Genomic DNA, 20,061 nt, shown 5'->3' with positions numbered 1-20,061 from the left:
GCTTTACACTTGCCCTTGGTCGCTTTACAGAATTTGCCTGTGCCTCATATGGGTTACTTTTATAATTTGGTTTTCCACTAATGTTTTAGAATAAGAAGAAGTTGAAGTTAAGTTACATCTTAAAGGTGCCTTAAATTATAGCTTAGTTCCTTTGTCATGAGAAGAAAAAGCTCTGAAATTTGGCAGAGAACGAGCAGGGAAGTCTCAGTTCTCCTGTGCTTTGTGCTCCTGCCCGGTGAGCCCAGCTTCAGGGAGGAATTGTGAGCTAGAACCACACAAGAACCAGGAAGAAAAGCAGGATGTGTCCTAACATTTACAGTTTCCGAATGTCAGCCTTTCCTTGTGATAGGAGCCTTCAATAATACGTAGCAACCCCGGTTCCTGCCCACAAAGTGCAGATCGTGGTAGGGCACATTTCTGAGTGGATTTAGAAGGCATTTATGGGGCAACAGGAGGAGATGGCTGGCAGCAGGACTTCCAGTCAAAGCCTTCATCTCACCCTGTGCTCCTGGATTTGTGGATGGCTGAGATTTTGAACATGGCTTCTCTGCTCCTGTTTAACACTGGAATTTGTACAAAAGGTACCTCTTTGTTCATTTGTCCTTGGGCTCTGTAAGGAAGAAGGGAGCAGAGCTGAGGGCCCAGCCCAGGGGCACAGGAGGCTTGGACTCTAAGGCGAGGGGACAGGAAGGGTGGAACCCTGAGGTGAGGGGACAGGAAGACTGGGACCCTGAGGGGAAGGGACAGGAAGACTGGGACCCTGAGAAGAAAGTACGGGAGGACTGGGACCCTGAGGGGAAGGGACAGGAAGACTGGGACCCTGAGGTGAGGAGATGGGAAGACTGTGACCCTGAGGTGAGGGGACAGGAAGGCTGGGACCCTGAGGTGAGGGGACGGGAAGGCTGGGACCCTGAGGTGAGGGGACGGGAAGACTGTGACCCTGAGGTGAGGGGACGGGAAGGCTGGGACCCTGAGGTGAGGGGACGGGAAGGCTGGGACCCTGAGGTGAGGGGACGGGAAGACTGTGACCCTGAGGTGAGGGGACGGGAAGGCTGGGACCCTGAGGTGAGGGGATGGGAAGGCTGGGACCCTGAGGTGAGGGGACGGGAAGGCTGGGACCCTGAGGTGAGGGGACGGGAAGGCTGGGACCCTGAGGTGAGGGGACGGGAAGGCTGGGACCCTGAGGTGAGGGGACGGGAAGACTGTGACCCTGAGGTGAGGGGACGGGAAGGCTGGGACCCTGAGGTGAGGGGACGGGAAGACTGTGACCCTGAGGTGAGGGGACGGGAAGGCTGGGACCCTGAGGTGAGGGGACGGGAAGGCTGTGACCCTGAGGTGAGGGGATGGGAAGGCTTGGGACCCTGAGGTGAGGGGACGGGAAGGCTGTGACCCTGAGGTGAGGGGACGGGAAGGCTGGGACCCTGAGGTGAGGGGACGGGAAGGCTGGGACCCTGAGGTGAGGGGATGGGAAGACTGTGACCCTGAGGTGAGGGGACGGGAAGGCTTGGGACCCTGAGGTGAGGGGACGGGAAGGCTGGGACCCTGAGGTGAGGGGATGGGAAGGCTGGGACCCTGAAGTGAGGAGACGGGAAGGTTGGGACCTTGAGGTGAGGGGACGGGGAGACTGCGACCCTGAGGTGAGGAGACAGGAAGACTGCGACCCTGAGGTGAGGAGACAGGAAGGTTGGGACCCTGAGGTGATGGGATGGGAAGACTGGGACCCTGAGGTGAGGAGACGGGAAGGTTGGGACCCTGAAGTGAGGAGACAGGAAGGTTGGGACCTTGAGGTGAGGGGACGGGGAGACTGCAACCCTAAGGTGAGGAGACAGGAAGACTGCGACCCTGAGGTGAGGAGATAGGAAGGTTGGGACCCTGAGGTGATGGGATGGGAAGACTGGGACCCTGAGGTGAGGAGACGGGAAGGTTGGGACCCTGAGGTGAGGGGACGGGAAGGCTGGGACCTTGAGGTGAGGGGATGGGAAGACTGGACCCTAAGGGGAGGGGATGGGAAGACTGGGACCCTGAGGGGAGGGGATGGGAAGACTGCAACCCTGAGGTGAGGAGATGGGAAGACCGGGACCCTGAGGTGAGGAGACGGGAAGGCTGGGACCCTGAGGGGAAGGGACGGGAAGACTGTGACCCTGACGTGAGGGGATGGGAAGACTGTGACCCTGAGGTGAGGGGATGGGAAGGTTGGGACCCTGAGGTGAGGGGACGGGAAGGCTGGGACCCTGAGATGAGGGGACGGGAAGGCTGGAACCCTGAGATGAGGGGATGGGAAGACTACGACCCTGAGGTGAGAGGATGGGAAGGTTGGGACCCTGAGGTGAGGGGACAGGTAAGCTGGAACCCCGAGGAGAGGAAACAGGAAGGCTGGGACCATGAGGTGAGGGGATGGGAAGGCTGGGTCCCTGGGGTGAAGGGACTGGAAAACTGGAACCTGGAGGTGAGGGGACAGAAAGCCAGGACCCTGTGATGAGGGACAGGGAAGGCTTGTTTTCTGCTTTTATTTGTCCATGTACCTCTGAATTTTCATTTTGCTGCACAGGACTGAATTCAGTTGCAAGAAAGGGACAAACTGGACACTGGGCAGCCTGTGGTCAGGGCAGGATGCATGCCTCTTTGGAAGTTCTTAGTAGCTGCCCCCTTTCTCCTTGTCTGCCATACCTATTACTGTCGACAGTTCTGTTTGTAGGACTAGTCAAGGAACACTAACAAAAGTCCTATTAGGGGAGGGAATGCAGATCCATACTCCTAATCCACCTTTTTCTGGGATGTATAAGGTGGAGTAAGCACGTCACCCTTATACCCAAGAAAAACCTGGACGGAACACATGGAGCAGGTCTGTGGTGCTTTGAAAAGTCAACACTACCAGGGCGGTTTGGGGAGGAATCAAGAACTTGAATGTGACTTATCTGAGGGCGAGTTGCCTGCTTTGGTCGTTTTTTCCCATCATATGTGCCAGCCTGCGTTCCGGGACTGTGCACTGGGCAGGAGGAGCTGTAGGGGGCCTCTATCTGGACCTGGGAGGGCTTCAGGACAGAGAGGGAGGGACATGCCCTGTGTGTGTTGCTGATGTTTTCATATTGCCCTTCCTCCCTAGCGCCCAGCCAAGCCCTCATCCTGCGTCTGTCTCTTTAGGTGGCTGGCATTGGCAGGAGAGGCTGGGCAGGCAGGCCCCCAAACTCTGCAGAGGTCATTCCTCCAAGCAGAGGAGGACGGTCTGGAGTGTATAGGGAAACTTTTCCCTCTGTCCCTGTGCTGTTTGGCCCTGGAGACAGATCCAGCTGAGGGACATGCACAACAGAACAGAGACCAACACCTTCCCACTCCCACCCCAACTTTAACCCAAGCAGGGGAGGCCCCTTAGGCTATAAAGTTTGGAGAGAGTAAAGAAAGCAACATCTTCAGAAAAAGACCCTTGCACCTGGGGGCTCCCGCCCACCCCGGTTTGTCAGTGACCAGGCTTAGTGGGTAGGGGCCATGCTCCTAGTGTCTTCTGCTGCCCGGCAGCCCCTTGGGCTCTGCAGCAGTTGCTTCATTAGCAGCTGTGAAAGGTTCCAGCAATGGAAATGGGTCTTCTCCAGACGCACATCCTGCAGGTGGTGCTGGTCCTGGCAGGGCCCCAAACTCAGCGGGTACAGAGGGCAGTGGGTGGTGGTTATCCCTCCTTCACTCACTGAGCTTTCTATGCTGTGGGACTGATGGAGACTACAGGGGAAGTTTGTGCCAGTGACCAGCAGTGGAGACCCAGGGGGTTCCTGGGCCTGGAAGGTGCCTGGGGCAACAGCTCCAGTCTGCTGAGTGCCTGGACTTGCACGTGGTCCCGCAGCCTGTGGTTTGTGTCCTCAGCCCTGGGTGAGGCCTCCAGGAACTCTGGGGGAGACCCACCCTCCTGGGCCAGCTCCACTGGCAACACAGTGGATACACCCTGCCTAGTTCTTAGGCCTCACACCTGCACTCTGGAGGCTAGAGCCCCCAGGACCCCTGGCCGGGGGAGCATTGTCTCTCTCCCTCTGAAGCCATAGAGAGGTCTTGGGTGGGGCAAGTTTGGGTCAGAGTATGGCCCCTGACCCCTAGAGTGTCCCCCAACCCCCTGCTGGGATGTCCCCCTGACCTCCTGGTTTGTGTCTCCTCAGCATAAAGATGGTGCTCATGTGGACCAGCGGTGATGCCTTCAAGACGGCCTACTTCCTGCTGAATGGTGCGCCCCTGCAGTTCTCAGTCTGTGGCCTGCTGCAGGTGCTGGTGGACCTGGCCATCCTGGGGCAAGCCTATGCCTTCACTCGCCACCCCCAGAAGCCGGTGCCCCATGCCACGCACCCCACCAGTACCAAGGCCCTCTGAGGCAGTGGGGGAGGGGCAGGGGCTGTGACCGCCAGCTCCAGACACTGGCCAGACCCCTCCTCCCTGAGAGGGGGGACAGTGTTTAGGTGTCAGATTCTGGAACAGGCTGGTGGGGGGAGGGCTGGGTCAATATTTGTGCTCCCCACTGTCAGGGCAGCCAGAGCAAGTTTGACACCCCAGGGCCAGGTTTCAGGTGTCTATAAGGTGATGGAAAAGCAAGTGTCTTTTCCTACTTCCTCTCAAAAACTCCTGCCCTGAATGCAAGATTTGTTCATGAGCACATGAGAAGGCAGGCAGCAGCCCTGCTCCCATCTCAGGCCCTCCTCCTGGGTCTGCTTCAGCCCACAGGATGTTCTCCCTGGTGGGGCTGAGAGGCCTGCGCCCCTAGGTGAGCAGACCCACCTGCCAACATTCCAGGGAAGCAGGAAGGGATCCCAGTGTTTTGAGGACCCCGCAAATCCTGTGAGCAGAGCCTTGAGACTCACTGTGACCCTCACCAGATGCTGTGGTTGCACAGGGGCAGAGCTGGGGTCTTCTCTGCTCCTGGTACCTGTGGAAAGGGGGCTGTGAGGACACAGTGCCAGTGCTCTCAAGGGCCTCACAGGGGACGCCTCCTGGGACATAGCCCTGGCTCAGCAGGGCCCGGTAACCATGCTGCTATTCCGGCCTCTTCCCAGGAGGTGCTGGCACAGACATCCCCAGGTGAGCAGGCGGGCCCCGTGTCTCAGCCTGGCTGGGCATTGGCCAGCAAGCTCAGAGGGATGAGAGCTGGGTTCTTTTTCTCTTCATGTCCTAGGGTTGGCCCTCGAGACTCCACTGAGGAGGTTCCCTTGAGTCTGGGCATTGTATGCACCAGCTGGACACAGCTTTAATATCCATCTTCCAGGGTAGAGAGACCACTTTGGGTCAGGAGAGGGGGTGTTCTCTGACATGGCCAGTGCTCCTCACATGCAGGGTCCTACCTCTGACCTCCTACATAGGAGCAGCCTGCCATGTCCTCTGTCCTCAGTCCCTGGTGTGTGGGCCTGTGGAGTTCTGGGTCTACAGCAGAGCTGCCTGTCTGCCCTTGGCACCCCGTACCTGCCTACCCTGTTCCAGTTTAACAGGAGGTCACGCCGTGCTGAGCAGTACTGCACTGGCTCCAGCTGGCCCCCGGGTCTCAGAGTTCTAGATGCTTCTTTGCAACTCCCATGGCACAGGCTCATTCTGCCCCTGCAGGCGGAGGGGCTGCTTTCCAGGTGGGTGTCCACGCTGTCAGCACCAGACAGTGAGTGTTAATTTGCTGTGCCAGTGGGAAAAGGCCCAAAGCTATTTCCTCTTCCTGAGTGTTCTTCAGAAAAACTCTTGAATGTTTGAGTGAGGCTCTTGCTCAGCTCTTTGTCCTATAAGATGCTCTCAAAATTTTTATTTTTTTAAAACGAAAGGAGATGTCTGTTAGTGTTAATTGCCTCTAAATTAAAATGCCGCTGATTGCAGGCATAATGACTGGGCGAATGTCCTGTGTGTGTCTCCTTGGAATCAATAAACCTTTTGTGGATCCAGCATGGTGTGAGTGGGGTCAGAGTGGGGTCCGAGGCAGAGTGAAGAACCAGGTCCAGGAGGGGACCATGTGGCCCAGGCTATACCCCAGGCCCTCCCACAGCTCAGTCCCTGAGGTGGCTCCAAGTTTCTACCCACAGCAGGTGGGGCTGCCACCCATCACTGGTACCCTGGCCCCGGCAGGTTCACAATCCCACCCTCTTGCTTCTGGCTGACCATAGGATACTTATGGGAAGGGTCTCATTAAAGGCCAAGAGTCATGTTTCTGTATTTGCCATCACCAGGTCAGGTAGGTCTGTGCAGTGCTGGGAAGGAGCCATGAAAGAGTGAGCCCAACCCAAAAGTACCTGGAAGTCACTTTTCCCCAAACCCAAAATCTGTATTTCTAGTTCTTCCTCTCTGTGAGGCCAGTGATTTGGAAGTGAGAAGGTAGTGACCTGGCCTCAGCCAGGGCACAACTGGAGCAGATTAGAACCTCCACGTGGTCTTGCAGCATCCCTGTCCCCAGCATCCTGTGGGCCAAGGAGACATGGCGGCAGTTATAGTTTCCCCAGTGTAAGGGCCAGGAATTGGCTCTGTTCTGGCAGTAGATAGTGGGGGTTTTAGGCCACCAACATGGACACTGGAGCACGTTCAGTTATAGAGCTCCCCGTCGATTTGGTCTCCAGATGCTCAGGTGGGGCAGGCAGGTGAGGGGCAGGTGGAAAGGAAGGAGGCAGCTGAAGGGTGGGGGAAGTAGATGGAGCAGTGGGGGGGTTGGATAGGGGTAAGCACAGGGGTACAAGGTGAGCAAGGTGCTTGGTGATTAAGGCCAGAGGATTTCTGGAGGGTCTCTGGCTCCATTTTCCCTCCTCAAAATGCTGACAGATGGTGTGAGGATAGCTAGAGCTTGATGGCAGTGACTGGGGTTGTGCATCTTCAGGGTGCAGCCAGTTTGGGGGCTCACTCTGGACCAGCTGTGGCTTTAACAGTGAGTTAATGAAGGCACAGAGAGGTGGCCCTTCCCCAAAGAAACAGCAGACCTGGGGTGGGTGGTCCGCATGTCCCCTGGTACCCCGGAAGCTCTGGTGGTCCCTGGCCTGAAGGGCTCCTGGGACCAGAGACCCTGGGAGGGACAACTTGGGTTTATTCCTGGGCATATTCACCCACTGCTCAAGAGGAATCTTTTCCCTGGAGCTCACCGGCAGAGCCAGGGCCAGCCATAGGGCTGGGGGACATGCTGTCCTTGGGCACGGGTGTGTCAGCTGTGTGCAAAGCGGCTGCTCATTCTTGTATAGGATGGTGTGATGCTTGTGCAGACCACAGCCAGAATGGCAGAGGGCCTTCACCACCTTCCCACAGCAAAGGGCTTCAGGGGCAGGGTAGTGAACAAAAGAGGAGTTAAGACATGAAGTACAGGCAAGGGCAGGTTTATTGGAAGCAAACCACACCAAGAAGCACACCCTGGGATTAGGGTCTGTCCTTTTATGCTAATCCCTGTTGTTAATAATATGCTGAGCTAGAGGTGGAATATTTTTCTGGGAAAGGGGTAGAGAATTACTAGAGCCGGAAACCCTCCCCTTTATTCACTATCCAGGATTGCCATATCATTTGTAAACTGTGACAGCACTAGTGGGAGTGATTTTTACTATGCTAATGAGGCTAGTTTATTTAGGGATACTGTTGCCTCATGTATGCATGCCTCAATTAAAGGTGTCCTCCCTTTACCCTTAGGTAAAATTATTATGACTTAAGTAAAATAAATTGCAGGTTCCTACTTGGTCATATTCATCTTAGCTGAGCACATGCACATGCTTGTGACTTCTTCCGATTCCTACCCCACCTGCCTGCCAGATATGACTCCTGTTTCTCCATAGCTATCTTTGTGTGAGGGCAGCCCATGGTGTGTGAGGTCCCAGGTCTCACCGCCTGGGCATCAGCTGACCTGGGCAGGGGTCAGGGCTGAGCCCAAGCTTCTCTCAGATGCTGTCTGGCTGCCACCTCTGCCTTGGAGGAAGGTATTAGAGCTCACACTGAGCACTCACTGCCTGTGTCCCTTACAGATCCCTTCTGGCCTGGGATGTGGGGTCTGGCAGGAGAGGAAGTGATGCAGCAAATGGGAACAGGTCTTCACACCGGCAGCTCTGCTGGGGCAGAGCGTACCTCAGGAAGGGGCAGGCCAGGTGCCACATTTGACCTGGTCCACTGTGGACAGCTCAGTTTTCCCATGTGAAACCAGGGGGTTCTTTCTGCCCTAGCAAGCTGATGTAAGAATCCATGAAAGAGTGGAGCCCCAGGGAAGCAGACACCTGGGAGAGAGACCTCCCCTGTGCTCTGCTCAGTCTGATTCTGGAGGAACACTTCTTAGTCATCACTGGCTAGGCCATGTTATTTGAAAGATTCCTTGCATCTCAGAGCCTGACAAACTTGTGGTGGAGCCCAGGTGCTCCTGTGTGTGCCAACACCGGGCAAGAGGAGAAAAAGGAGGTGGGAAGTGAGGGTGTGTTGAGGTGGCCTGCCCTGCCAGCCCAGGTGCGTGTGGAAGTCAGGGGACACGTATATAGCTGGACTTACTGCTCAGGCACAGATGTGGGAAAGGGGCTTGCAGCTATGGAGTATGCTTTGCACAACCAGGCTAAGTGCAGGGACATTATTGCAGTCAGGTGCCTTATCCTGGATTTTCCTGCCATATATACCAGCTGACTTCCCCATGATCACAGGAAACCCCCTTTCTGGCCCTAGGACCCTGGCAGACCCTGCAGAGCACAGGCAATGCCCTGAGAGGAACTTAACCAACAGCTGTGCAGGACAGGCTGGTGCATTTATTCCATTCCAGTGGAAACCGGAAATGTCTGCCTCTGCGTCCCACCTCCTCTTCTCCTGGCCCCTGCCCTGCTCCAGGTCCCTGTACAAGTTCCATGTAACTGAACAGGGGGACTCTCTGGGAGGTGCAGGTTCTCTTTTGCAGGGGTCTGTGGCTGAGCTGTTCTAGGTATTCATTGATCCCTGTAATTCTAGGAGGCCAAGATGGGTGGATTGCTGTAGCTCACCAGTTCGAGACCAGTTTGAGCCAGAGCCAGACCTCGTCTCTAAAAATAGCCAGTGCCTGTAGTCCCAGCTACTTGGGAGCCTGAGGCAAGAGAATGGCTTAAGTCCAAGAGTTTGAGGTTGCTGTGAGCTGTGGCTACAGCACTCTACTGATGGTAACAAAGTGAGACTCTTTCTCAAAACGAAAGAAAAAAAGAAATGAAAAATATGGAGCACCTGGGTTTGGAGAGCTCTGTCCCTGGAGCTGCGGTTTGAGGATCCATCTCCTGGGACCCCTTCCTGCCGCAGCCGCCCATGGCTGGAGAACTGAGGGGCTCTTTATTCCGTGGGAGTCTTAGGATGTTCGGGGGTGGCCATCCAGAAGGGGTGAGACATGGCCCCACAGAGGCAGGAGAAGAGTTAAAATGCCACACACAAACCTCCAGCTCATCATCGGGGGTGATTGTGTCAGGAAGCCCTTGTCACGTTCTCAGGGTCAGAGCACTCAGCAAAACGGAGTGAAGGGCTGTGAACAGCGTCAAGCCTCTGTCCCCTCACCTTCTGGGCGGCTGGGCAGAGGCTAGAAGGGCTGTGTGTCTTCCAATTCTCTCTCAGGGCTGCTCCGGCTGCAGGTTGAGGTGGCAGGGTGAGGCCTGGGGCACGCGTGGAGGTCGCATTGGTTACAGGCTCGGAATTCATAGGACTTAAATGTATATATAGCTAGCGGTAGAAAACTTAAAATCGGAAGGAAATGGAGGAGGACAAAGGCTGGTGACTTCCCAGGGATCGCTCCGCGCTTGCGGGCCAGGCGCCCCCTTGCGTAGCGCGCGGGGAGGGTGACGGCGCCAGGTCGGTGCCCTCGGGGCCCTGAGAGCTGTCCTCCGTGACCGTGGCTGAGTGCGTGCTGTCCTCGCGCAGGGCTGGCTCAGGGCTAGAGGCGCGCTGCTGCTGCTCCTTGAGCTCGGAGTAGGAGCGAGAAAAGGTGTGGAAAATGGAGGTGACAGGGAAAGCCATGAGCAGGATGCCGCTGAGGATGCTGCTGAGCGCCACCACCTGCCCGGGCAGGCTTCGCGGGACCATGTCGCCGTAGCCCACGGTGGTCATGGAGATGACGGCCCACCAGTAGCTGGCAGGCACGCTGGAGAAGTCGCGGCGCGCGCCCAGCTCGCGCTCAGCCAGGTGCACGAGCGGCGCGAAGAGTGCCATAGCCACGCAGAGAAAGAGCAGCAGCAGCCCGAGCTCGCGCGCGCAGCGGCGCACTGTCAAGCCGAGTGAGCGCAGTCCCAGCGAGTGGCGCGCCAGGCGCATCACGTAGAGCACGCGCAGTGCACGCAGCAGCCGCAGCACCAGACCCGCGCGCTCCAGTAGCTTGGTGCCTCCCGGGCCGCCCGCTGCCAGGCCCACGAGGAGCGACACGTAGAAGGGCAGGATAGCCACGATGTCGATGATGTTGAGCGGCGTCCTCAGAAAGGCGCACTTGCTCTCGGCCTGCAGGGACCGCAGCAGGAACTCAAAGGAGAACCAGGCCACGCACACCGTCTCCAGAACGAAGAGACTGCGGCACTTGTGGGAGCACTCGCCCTGGAGGGAGAGGGGATGCAGAGTTGGGGGGCCAGGCGGGGGGAAGGAGGAGATGGGACGAGGCGGGCGCCCCTCCTCCCCAGGACTGGGAGAAGTCACAGGAGACTGGCCTTCCTCCCACCCCCACCCTGGGAAGGGTGCAACTGCCAGAGAAGGACCAATTCCTGTTGAAAAAAATTGGAGGTCCACCTATTCCACGAGTGGCGATGAGTTTGGCTGACCTGGGAAACTGATGAAAATCACTAAAAAACCCTAAAGCCTCTGGAATTGGACTTCTGAGCAGACAGCAGATGAAGAAACATCTATTCAAGAAAATCTGAAAATTCAGTAAGAAAGGTTAGTCTGTAGTATTTGATCCAGCTCCCTTCTCAGCGCGGATGCCACTCCAGATGAGCTGCACCCAAGAAGCTTCTCTCCCTCAGCTCCTGGGGGATCCAGGGAGAGTCCAGTGGAGGGATGGGGCCCAGCAACCCCCAGATATGGGGTTGATCATATCTCAACCCAGTCCCCACTCCTGGACCAGAGGTGGGTACAGCCACCCAGCAAGATGTCATCTCCAGGATGGTATGGTACACCAATAGGACAAGGCCTGCCTTCCCTTGCCTGGGCACACAAGACGGTGGTGATTCCAGGCCAGGAGGGGCAAGGCATTGGGGTCATTGGATGCTGCTTCCATCAACTACTTAGCTCCGAAACTGGACACTCACAAGCTCTGGCCACCACATAACACAGTTGAAGCCAGTCTGGCAACCCCTCAACAGACTTAGCAGAGCCACCGTCTGACCCAGCAGGTCCTCTCCCAGGTCCTGCCCCAGGGAAAGTAAAGCATGTATAGGCATTTCATAGCAGAGGCTTCCATGGCAGCCTCCAAGCCCAGGTGTCTGTCAGTGGAGGAGCAGATAAACAAGTGTGGCCCACACAGTGACATGTCATGGTCCTGAAGAGGATCGAGCAGGGACAAGCCACATCACAAACTAACCCTGAAGACTCCTGACGCTAAAGAGGCCAACCTGGAGTGCCACGTATCTATGATAGACAATGTACGGAGGTCGGCAGAGGCAGAAGCAAGTCAGCGGCTGCCTGTGGCATAGGCTTCCTTTGGGAAAAGACAATGTGCTAAATGGACAGTGGTAAATTGTACATTTTAAGTGTGTGAAATGTATGGTATTGAATCATATCTCAATAAAACTATTAAATTCTTAAATCTCTGGGCAGCTTCTCCAGTGTATGGCTCGAATGAGTGTGTGTGGGTGTCAGCCAAGGCCCTGTGGTGGTGGGGATCTGGCAGGACAGGAGGCACAGCACCCTGGCTGGGGTGGGCTAGCCGAGTGGACCCACTGATTGGGCTCCTGGTTGGCGGTGCAGGAACTGAGGGGAATCTGTAATTACAGAGGGGAGGGCACAGCCAAGCTGCCAACCCCCCAGAGCCCTGGGCCCACCTCACACCGTGGAGGACCCAGGGCAAGTGTCAGGACCTTGTATTCCCCAACCGAGGCCCGACCTGCACTGGTTAGGTCCCTGTTGAGCATCTGAAGACAGAGACCCCATGTCTGTGGTTGGGGGCTCCTTGGCAGAGGTGGATAAAGCCTAAAGACAGCACCACAACATCCTGCCACCCAGCCAGATGTCATCTCCAGGATGGTCTGATGTTTCAGACAACAGGTCCAGCTCAGTGACCAGTTTTTTCAATCCACAAACTCCTGTTGTGGGCTGTAGGGCCAGCATGGACCCTGGTACATGGCAGTGCAGAGGTCAGTGGTCCCCATAGGGTCACCCTAGGCCTGTCTGTGCCCTGGGCTAGGCACTCATAGCCAGCAGCTCCCAAGCCTATCTATCCAGAGAGCTGGCTGCTCCCCCACAAGTGTGTCTGTCAGCCCACTAGCATTGCATTCATGAGGCCTGGACCCCAAACCTGGACCATTCATTACTGGTCATATGCTGCTGCCCAGGATGTGAGCTGGGCATTGGGCAAACCACCCACACCTTTCAGGATGTGGGAGCCTGGGGAGCCTGTGCTGGAAGCCCCTAAGTGGGACCCCCTGCAGCCCCTCATTTCTCCTACCCACAGAGACCACAGAGCTGCACATAAGTGGGGGCCTTGGGCTGGTGGGGCACATGCCAGCCTGGTGTAGTTGCTTTGGGAATTGAACATGGTATAGGAAGGGGCTGTCTGGACTCAGGGTCTCAGAGATGCCCTCATGGCTGTGCCCCCTGGCTCTTAGTGAGCCCAGCCTTTGGAGTTTAGCTCTCATGGGCCCCAGTGTCCCCACCCACATCCTGGCTCCTTGGGCCCTGGTTGGGCCACTGAGCTTCTCCCCACCCTGACTTGTGGCCACAGGGTCTTACCAGCAAGGGCTGCCTGAGCCAGGGCCAACTTCATCCTCCCCAACCCAAAAGGGGCCCCTGCGACACCCCACCTGCCCTCCCTGTGGTGGTGGGTGGTGGTCTTTGCACCAATAAACCCACCCGCTCCTGCGGGCCCAGCTCTGGCCCTGCCTCTGCATCTGAGCCTCAGCCCCCCATGGCACCCTGGACAAGGCTCCTCTTCTCCAGTGGGAGTAGACAGGATGGACGAGGTTTCCTTAGTAATGGAGGCTGCCCGTTCAGCAGCAACTGTGCTGGCTTTGTGTTGTGCCCCCAGGAGGCTCAGGGGATGCCAGGTGCAGCCACACTCCCCTGCTCTGTCCTCGGTTCAGAGTGTCACAAATGCAGGGCCGTGAGCCCGCCATGGTGCTGATGAGCCATTAACCACATGCCATCACTTTGGGCAGAGCAAACCCTGGTGCAAGGTGGCTGAGCTGCGTGGACCTGGGAGGGCTCCTCACTGGGACTCTGGCCTGGACCACAGGTGACCATAGAAGACCTGCTGAATGCTGTGAAGGCAAAACCCTTCAGAAAAGACTTATCTTTGTTAATTTATTTATCAGCACCTTTGTGTGCAGATTGTGTCTTTAGCCCCCACAAGTATCTGAAAAAAATATTAACTCATTTCACTATGAGTTTATAACAGTTTGATTTCAAACTGAACCAAGATTTATTCCTTAGGAAAGGGCTCTTGTAGTTAAATGCAGGTAGAAAAGCAGGAAAGGAATATTGTTTAGAAACCACACAACAGTCATTTTCCCAGAAACAGCACACTCATTTCAGATCATCTGTGCACTTTCCTGTCAGAACTCTGCCAGTCAGCCTGCGTGGTCCTGTGTAAAGAAACAAACACCATTTCTCTATGTGCCTTGCCCTGGGCTTGCTGAAATGAGCCTGCTTGTGGTTTCCGCTGAGTGCAACATTCTGCACCAAGCAGCAGGAATGGAGTGCACACTGAGGCTAATCTTAAGCCCCTTGGCCATTTGGCCATTTGTTCTCAGGCAGCAAATGGTGCTGGCTCCCCTTGTCCTGATTCTTCTCTCCTATTAGCTTTCTGAAGCTTTGAGAGAGGTTGTGTGTACGTCTATGCATGTTACTAAGCCAGCTTTAGGGTTGCAGCATATAGGTTGGTTTGAATTGTCTAGACCAGGCGTCCTCAAACTTTTTAAACAGGGGGCCAATTCACTGTCCCTCAGATGGTTGGAGGGCTGGACTATAGTTAAAAAAAAACACCAAAAAACTATGAACAAATTCCTATGTACACTGCACATGTGTTATTTTGGAGTAAAAAACAAAACGGGAACAAATACAATTCACACCGCTTCATGTGGCCTGTGGGCCACAGTTTGAGGACGCCTGGTCTAGACTATCACTACTGGCTGCTATTGGTGATATTTAGCAAAGTTTTCTTACCAAACCTTCTTTTACAATTTTTGCCTATGAGGACTGAACTCTGACCTTTCTTCTTTTGCCTAAATTCCTTTCTAAGAGGCCCGATGAGTCATGCCTACAAATGATAAAATCTCACTAAATGGGTTTTATCAACCTGCTATAATGTGGCTGACTTGCCAGTCTGACTTGGGAATAGTGTCACAGGACAGAGAAACCTGGCCTTAACTCAAGCATCCTCACAGATGCCTTGAAACTCAGGAATTCCTTTCTATGGGCCCACATCTTTAGACAAAACTTAAAAATTGCCAACTGAAGAATCCTTAAAACCCATCTACCACCTGTAAGCCCTCACTTTGAGATTTCCCACCTTTTGGGGCTGAACCAGTGTCCACCTTCCACATATTGGTTTGTGGTGAATTTTATCAAGACTCCTGAGGGCATGTATGCCTGGACCATGGTCACACATATTCAGTTTTTCACATTTCTTTACAGATTTTGGGTTTTCCTTAGACACCAATAATAAACACAGCTTAAGAGAATGTTCTGAACATGCCATGCCAATTTCTCTCTGGGCAGAAGGGTCTGCACCTTTAACGTGGGTGCCTTCCTTTTCACTCCCCTATTGACAACCCATGACAGGGCAGATACCAGTGTGATCATCTGAACTCTGCTCATGGGCTGAGTGGCTTGTGCTGTTCACCTGAGTGCTTCTTTCATGACTATCCTCCGTGCATTCTTGGACAGTGACAACCCTCTCTGTTCACTTCTGGTTCATGCTATCAGCCCCTTTCCCACTTCGATGCTTTATTTCCTGATTAATTTGCTGAAATTTTCTATATATTAATGATATTAATCCTTTGTCATATAGATTGCAATTTTATGCTTAGATTACAGTTTTTCAATTGTTTAAATATGGGGAGGGATTTCATTAGTTTTTTACTTTAATGTTGTCAACTATTTCTTTTCCTTTATGGTTTCTGGCTTTCTTAAACCTAGAGAGCTTTCTCCCATACCCAGCTACATTTCCTTTTACTAACTGTAGGGTTTAGCTTTTTCAATAGTCCAAAATAGCTGGACCTTATTTACACAGCGCCCAGCACCACCTGTGGAGGTGGCCACCCTTCTTTGCTGGTGCACCATCACTGCTTGCAACATGCCCTCACTTGGTCCAGCTCCATGCTTGTTCACCTTTGCATTCTGAGGCCAAACACTGTCGTTACCAAGAACATGTACTTAGTTCTGCTGATAGTGTGTTCTAATGTCTGGAATGGTGTAGATTATTACAATGCCCCCAGGGAACCCATCTTCCCAAGTCCATACCAACCTTGGGCTTTGGCCTCAGGGACATCAGCATGCATAACCCAAGCACATCCATGAGGCTGGGTGCTGGGCCACTGCAAGCCCTCTTACCACTGTGTGGAGATGCCTGGGCTTTCCTCCTGCAAGAGGAGGGTGGAGACCCAGAGGCTCAACAACTCAGCTGATGTCTCAAGGACAGAGGACATTGACCTGGCCCAATGCCAGCCCTTTATTCCATCATTCTCACACCCTCAGCAGTCACTGTGTCCCTGTGCCCACTGAACCTCCCCTACTCAGATTCCCCCTGAACAATTCATACTTATTACTACAATTACAAGATAGTCTTCCCTTAGATTTTCCAAATCTGATAGCATATGGAAAGTGACTACTTTTTGTACATTTATTTTTCAGTACCTTATTTGTAACAAATTTTTTTTTTTTGGCCAGGGCTGGGTTTGAACCCGCCACCTCTGGCATATGGGACTGGCGCCCTACTTGATCCACAGGTGCCACCCTATTTGTAACAAATTTTTGTTTAATCTCCCAATAATGAAGAAAACTAGGTAACCTATAAAGCTCAGGTGCATTCCCTAGCCCTGACCCTCCTGAGCCCCTCAGGGATCTGGACATCAGTACTGTTGGTAAAATAACAGCAGAAGCTCCTGGTTTGGGGGGTACCTAAGTGGGTGATCACAATAATTAATGTCCTCTTACTTAAAACATACCTTTGCTTTATACTTTAATATTTCAAGCTTAAATGAAGCCAAAGCCACCTGAACTCTAATTTCTTAGGTCTCTTCCTCCCAGCGGGGTGGTGCCTGACGAGTTTAGGCCTGGATGCGTTTAGTTCCCTTTGCTGTGCAGCTGGTACATCAGAATGGCTCAGTCCTGTTTTGGGAAATGCTGGGAGGCAGTAGGGTTACACATTTGGAGAAATCCTTATATACCACTTACTTCCAACAAACTCTTAATATTCTCATAGCTACTCTTATGCCAATAGCTACAGAGAATGGTGTGAGGATGGATTGCTGCCTGGCACAAGGTGTGGGCACTGGTGGTTAAAGGCCAGGCATTCAGGCAGCCAACAGCACCTCCCCTCGCCTAACAGCCTAAACTATGGCCTCCTTTCTGGGCCCCCATGGGATGGGGGGGACACAGATGGAGGGGCAGGTGGTGGGGCTCACACTCTGCCTCCAGGAAGCCACAAGTAAGGGTCCAACTCCACATCTTAGTGGTGGATGGGCTGAGGCCAGGCACTGTGGTCTCCTCCATGGCAAAGGCCCAGGGCATAGCCCTTCCCCTGGAGGCCATTAGGGTCAGGGCACCTGGGGATGAAGGAGGCCCCCGGAACCTGGCACTGAGCAGAGCTCTCAACCCTATTTGTCCCTGACCTGCCAATTGCTTAGGGGGTACCACACATGGCTGCTGCTTGCCTTTGGTGGGGTCTACTGCTGTCTGGCTTTCTTTCTAGCAGGACACTCTTGAGGAGCTTTCCCAGTATTTCTGAAGACCAACATCACCTGGGTTATTTAGAGAAACTTCTGGAGAAAGATGAAGTGAGGGGCTTGGGCAGGGGCTGCCCTACCTGCACTGTGCACACAGGGTCCCCATCGTGGAGCCACACTGTGCTTGGTGCCCTCATTTGCAAAAGAGCAGAAGGAGCTGCCACTTTGTTGGCTGTATGCCAAATACTGTCCAAAGAAAATTAACCTTGGATGAGAAAACTGAACGTGGATGAGGAAATACACATTTTAATGCCCTGTGGTTGTCAGTCTGAGAACTTAACCAATACCCCGTGTTGCCCTTACAGGGACAGGGAGGAGACCCAGGCGCTGAATAGGTTATGGAAGAAAGAACCTTGTAGCTTCTATTCCAGGCACTTGAGTATTTTTTTTCTTTTTTCAAACCAAAACAAAAATCTAAAACAGCAATCTATCTTTTCCCTGAAGAATTTGCAGGGAGCAGAGGAGAACACCCTGTGCTTTATGTCTACCTGCCTACCAGACTGACCATGTCCACTGGTGCAGAGGAGACATCTCTGCTTGTCCAGGCCCCCAGAAGCTGGGTCTGGTGTAGTGGCCCAACTAGCACAGCCATCAGGATGTAGCCCAGGCCCTGTTCAAAACCCCAAGGGCATTCCTTTGCCAGCTGGTTCTGAACACGAGAGCCTGGCTCCAGGGAGGGGAGGACCTGCTCCCACCACAGCCTTGTCCTGCCCTGAGGGACCTGAAGGACAGATTGTGACAAACATAATATGTATTTTGCTGGTACTGGTAAGTGAGACTTATCATACAGGGGCCAGCCTGTGGGACTGTGATGAGACCACAGGCCCACAGGGCATTGGGCAGCGAGACCACACCAGAGCTCCCGTGATAAGGCTGTCTAGCCACCGGGCACAGCAAGATCTACTCCAGCCTTGCTCTGGGGACCCTGTGAGGAGGTCTGGCTGACATCTGCGTGCAGCTGAATGGAGCAGACCACCGGCCTGCACGGAGCTGGAAGGCTGACCCAGACCCTGACCCTCCTGTGCCTGGCAGGACAGCAGCCTTCTGTGGCCTCAGATTCACATAACTGTCCAGGCTTTGGGGTGGGAGCTCATCCCGTGGGCTCTGTTGGGTCCTCAGCAAGTGGCCTGCAGATGGGGATGCCCACTTTATCACAGAGCTGGAGCCTCAGGATGAATCCCCCTCCCCCCACACCCTCTTCCATTCTCTGGAGTAACCTGGCAAACATAGCTCGAAACAGCAAAGCTCTCACTCCTGTGAGCTCCTGAAACTCTACATGTGTGATAGGTACATATGAGCAGCAGCAGTAACTTTGCACAGCCTCTGCTGCTGCTGCAAAAATGTTCTTGGTGAATCAATAGTTGAAATCCAGTTACAAAATCTATAACTACTTAGACTAGTCTTAATTTAATCATGTGAGTTCAAAGGGAAAACTCAACTCATGCAGCCAAATACTAGGCTAAATTTGAAAGAGTGATGTATTTTGAAAAACAGAATTCTAGCTCACAAAGCTACACTGAGGACAGTGCCAGCAACACACTAGCAGCCTGGCGGGGAGGGGGGTCACAGCTGTTTGCTGTGAGTCACCTAAAATAGGCTGTAGTGCAGTGTCCACTGGCTGGGAGTCAACAGCTGTGCTCATGAAGTTGCAGCAATATGCCACACTGTCACGCCATCACCTGTCTCAGGGCAGACACACCCTTCTTGGGAGACGCACACTCCCTTCCAGTCAAGGTCAGAGCTTGTGTTCCCTGAGTGCTTCCACTGCAGTAGCCAGCACATGGGCACACCGTGTTGGCACCACGGGCAGCAGGGAGGCACCATCTCTGCCTTAGGCTTCCTCACCCTACACTAGTGAAGGCCAGACACACAGGAGGCATTTCAAGTGCACACATTGGGTAGGGGGTGTGCTTGTCTGTCCCCTCTGTGTGGTTCCTGCAGTGCAGCAGGGCTGGTGGCCTGCGGCTCTGGTGGTGCAGGATCCTGTCCACGCTCAGCCTCAGGTTCCCATCTTTGTACAGGTGACAGCATCTTTTCCAACTCTGACCTCTGACCCCAGCTCTGGTATTAAAACCCAACACCAACCAAGTTGGTAGTGGTTGGGATGTCTACAGATTCTCATCTCTGTAAGTATTTCTCAAGAAAGAAGGGAGAGTAAGGGGTGTTTTGATTTAGGATTTACTTTTGGGGCATCAGAGAATTCAGGATAAGTTTTTGTGGCCAAAGATGTTTATGGCTTTGGTTTCTAACCCTTATCTCCTCAGACAAGATAACATAGTTAAGCAAATTACCCACAGGCCTGGCCAGAGGATGTAGTTTGGGTAACTGAACTTTCCCTTCTGAGGAAGACCCTGCAGGTGAGTAACTGTCACATGGGACAAAGGCGCTGAGGACTGAGCCTTGCTCAGATGGCAGCCGAGTCCTAGCCCTGCAGAGGCTGCTCAAGGCAGCCCAGGAGAAGCTGCAGGGGTGCAGGGTGGGGTTGGCAGCTCCCCTGGGCACCCCCGACAGCCCTGCTCTGATGTCCAGACCAAAGAATGTGCCTCATGCTGCTGAGATGCTGCTGCTTGGGCCCTGTGAGCTGCTGCAGCAGATGCTGGATATTCTGCCCAAAGATGGGCTAGCATCAGGGTGCCCTAGTCCTCCAGGTAACCTGTCCTTCCTTGCCTTTTTGTCACAGTTAGGCACATACACACAACAGGGCTTTGCCTGGAAAGTGTCCACAACATCTCCAAAATGAAATCATAGTCTTTCCTGGAAATACTGCAATGATTTCCCCAAGGACTAGCTCTGATTTCACGAACACAGAGTGACCACTGTAAGTTTCCCTGGCCTCAAACAGGAGGTGGGAATTCAAGGTTATGAACCAAACACAAAAAGTATGAGAAGAATGTGTCCCACAGATCGGTATTTTAGTCAACAGGGCTGTAGGAGCTGAAAGCTTGCAAAGTACAAAACAATGTAATTTTAACATGCAGAAGGGTGGGCGTATGAACACACGTCCTTCCATCACTGAGCAGACACATGT

At 53.9% G+C, this 20,061-nt stretch overlaps 2 protein-coding genes across 6 annotated transcripts in view; one reads left to right on the top strand and one right to left on the bottom strand.

Annotated features, from left to right (window-relative positions):
* The window catches only part of SLC66A2 (solute carrier family 66 member 2), a 46,508-nt gene extending 39,008 nt beyond the window's left edge, over positions 1-7,500 (top strand). For 3 of the 4 annotated variants that reach the window (XM_053571233.1, XM_053571232.1, XM_053571231.1), the window contains one exon: positions 4,140-7,500. In XM_053571233.1, the coding sequence (XP_053427208.1) occupies positions 4,140-4,144 (5 nt within the window). In that variant the 3' untranslated portion in view covers positions 4,145-7,500. The remainder of the gene's footprint in view (positions 1-4,139) is intronic. The other variant, XR_008375944.1, reaches the window with a different exon arrangement.
* A 186-nt stretch (positions 7,501-7,686) lies between these two features.
* KCNG2 (potassium voltage-gated channel modifier subfamily G member 2) overlaps positions 7,687-20,061 on the bottom strand; it is a 48,374-nt gene continuing 35,999 nt past the window's right edge. For both annotated transcript variants that reach the window (XM_053571230.1, XM_053571229.1), the window contains exon 3: positions 7,687-10,473. In XM_053571230.1, the coding sequence (XP_053427205.1) occupies positions 9,628-10,473 (846 nt within the window). In that variant the 3' untranslated portion in view covers positions 7,687-9,627. The remainder of the gene's footprint in view (positions 10,474-20,061) is intronic.

Source organism: Nycticebus coucang, chromosome 19, assembly GCF_027406575.1.
Source record: "Nycticebus coucang isolate mNycCou1 chromosome 19, mNycCou1.pri, whole genome shotgun sequence".
In the NCBI taxonomy this organism is placed as follows: domain Eukaryota; kingdom Metazoa; phylum Chordata; class Mammalia; order Primates; family Lorisidae; genus Nycticebus; species Nycticebus coucang.
Note: the sequence above shows the minus strand (reverse complement) of the source record. Positions and strands in the feature narration are given on the sequence as shown.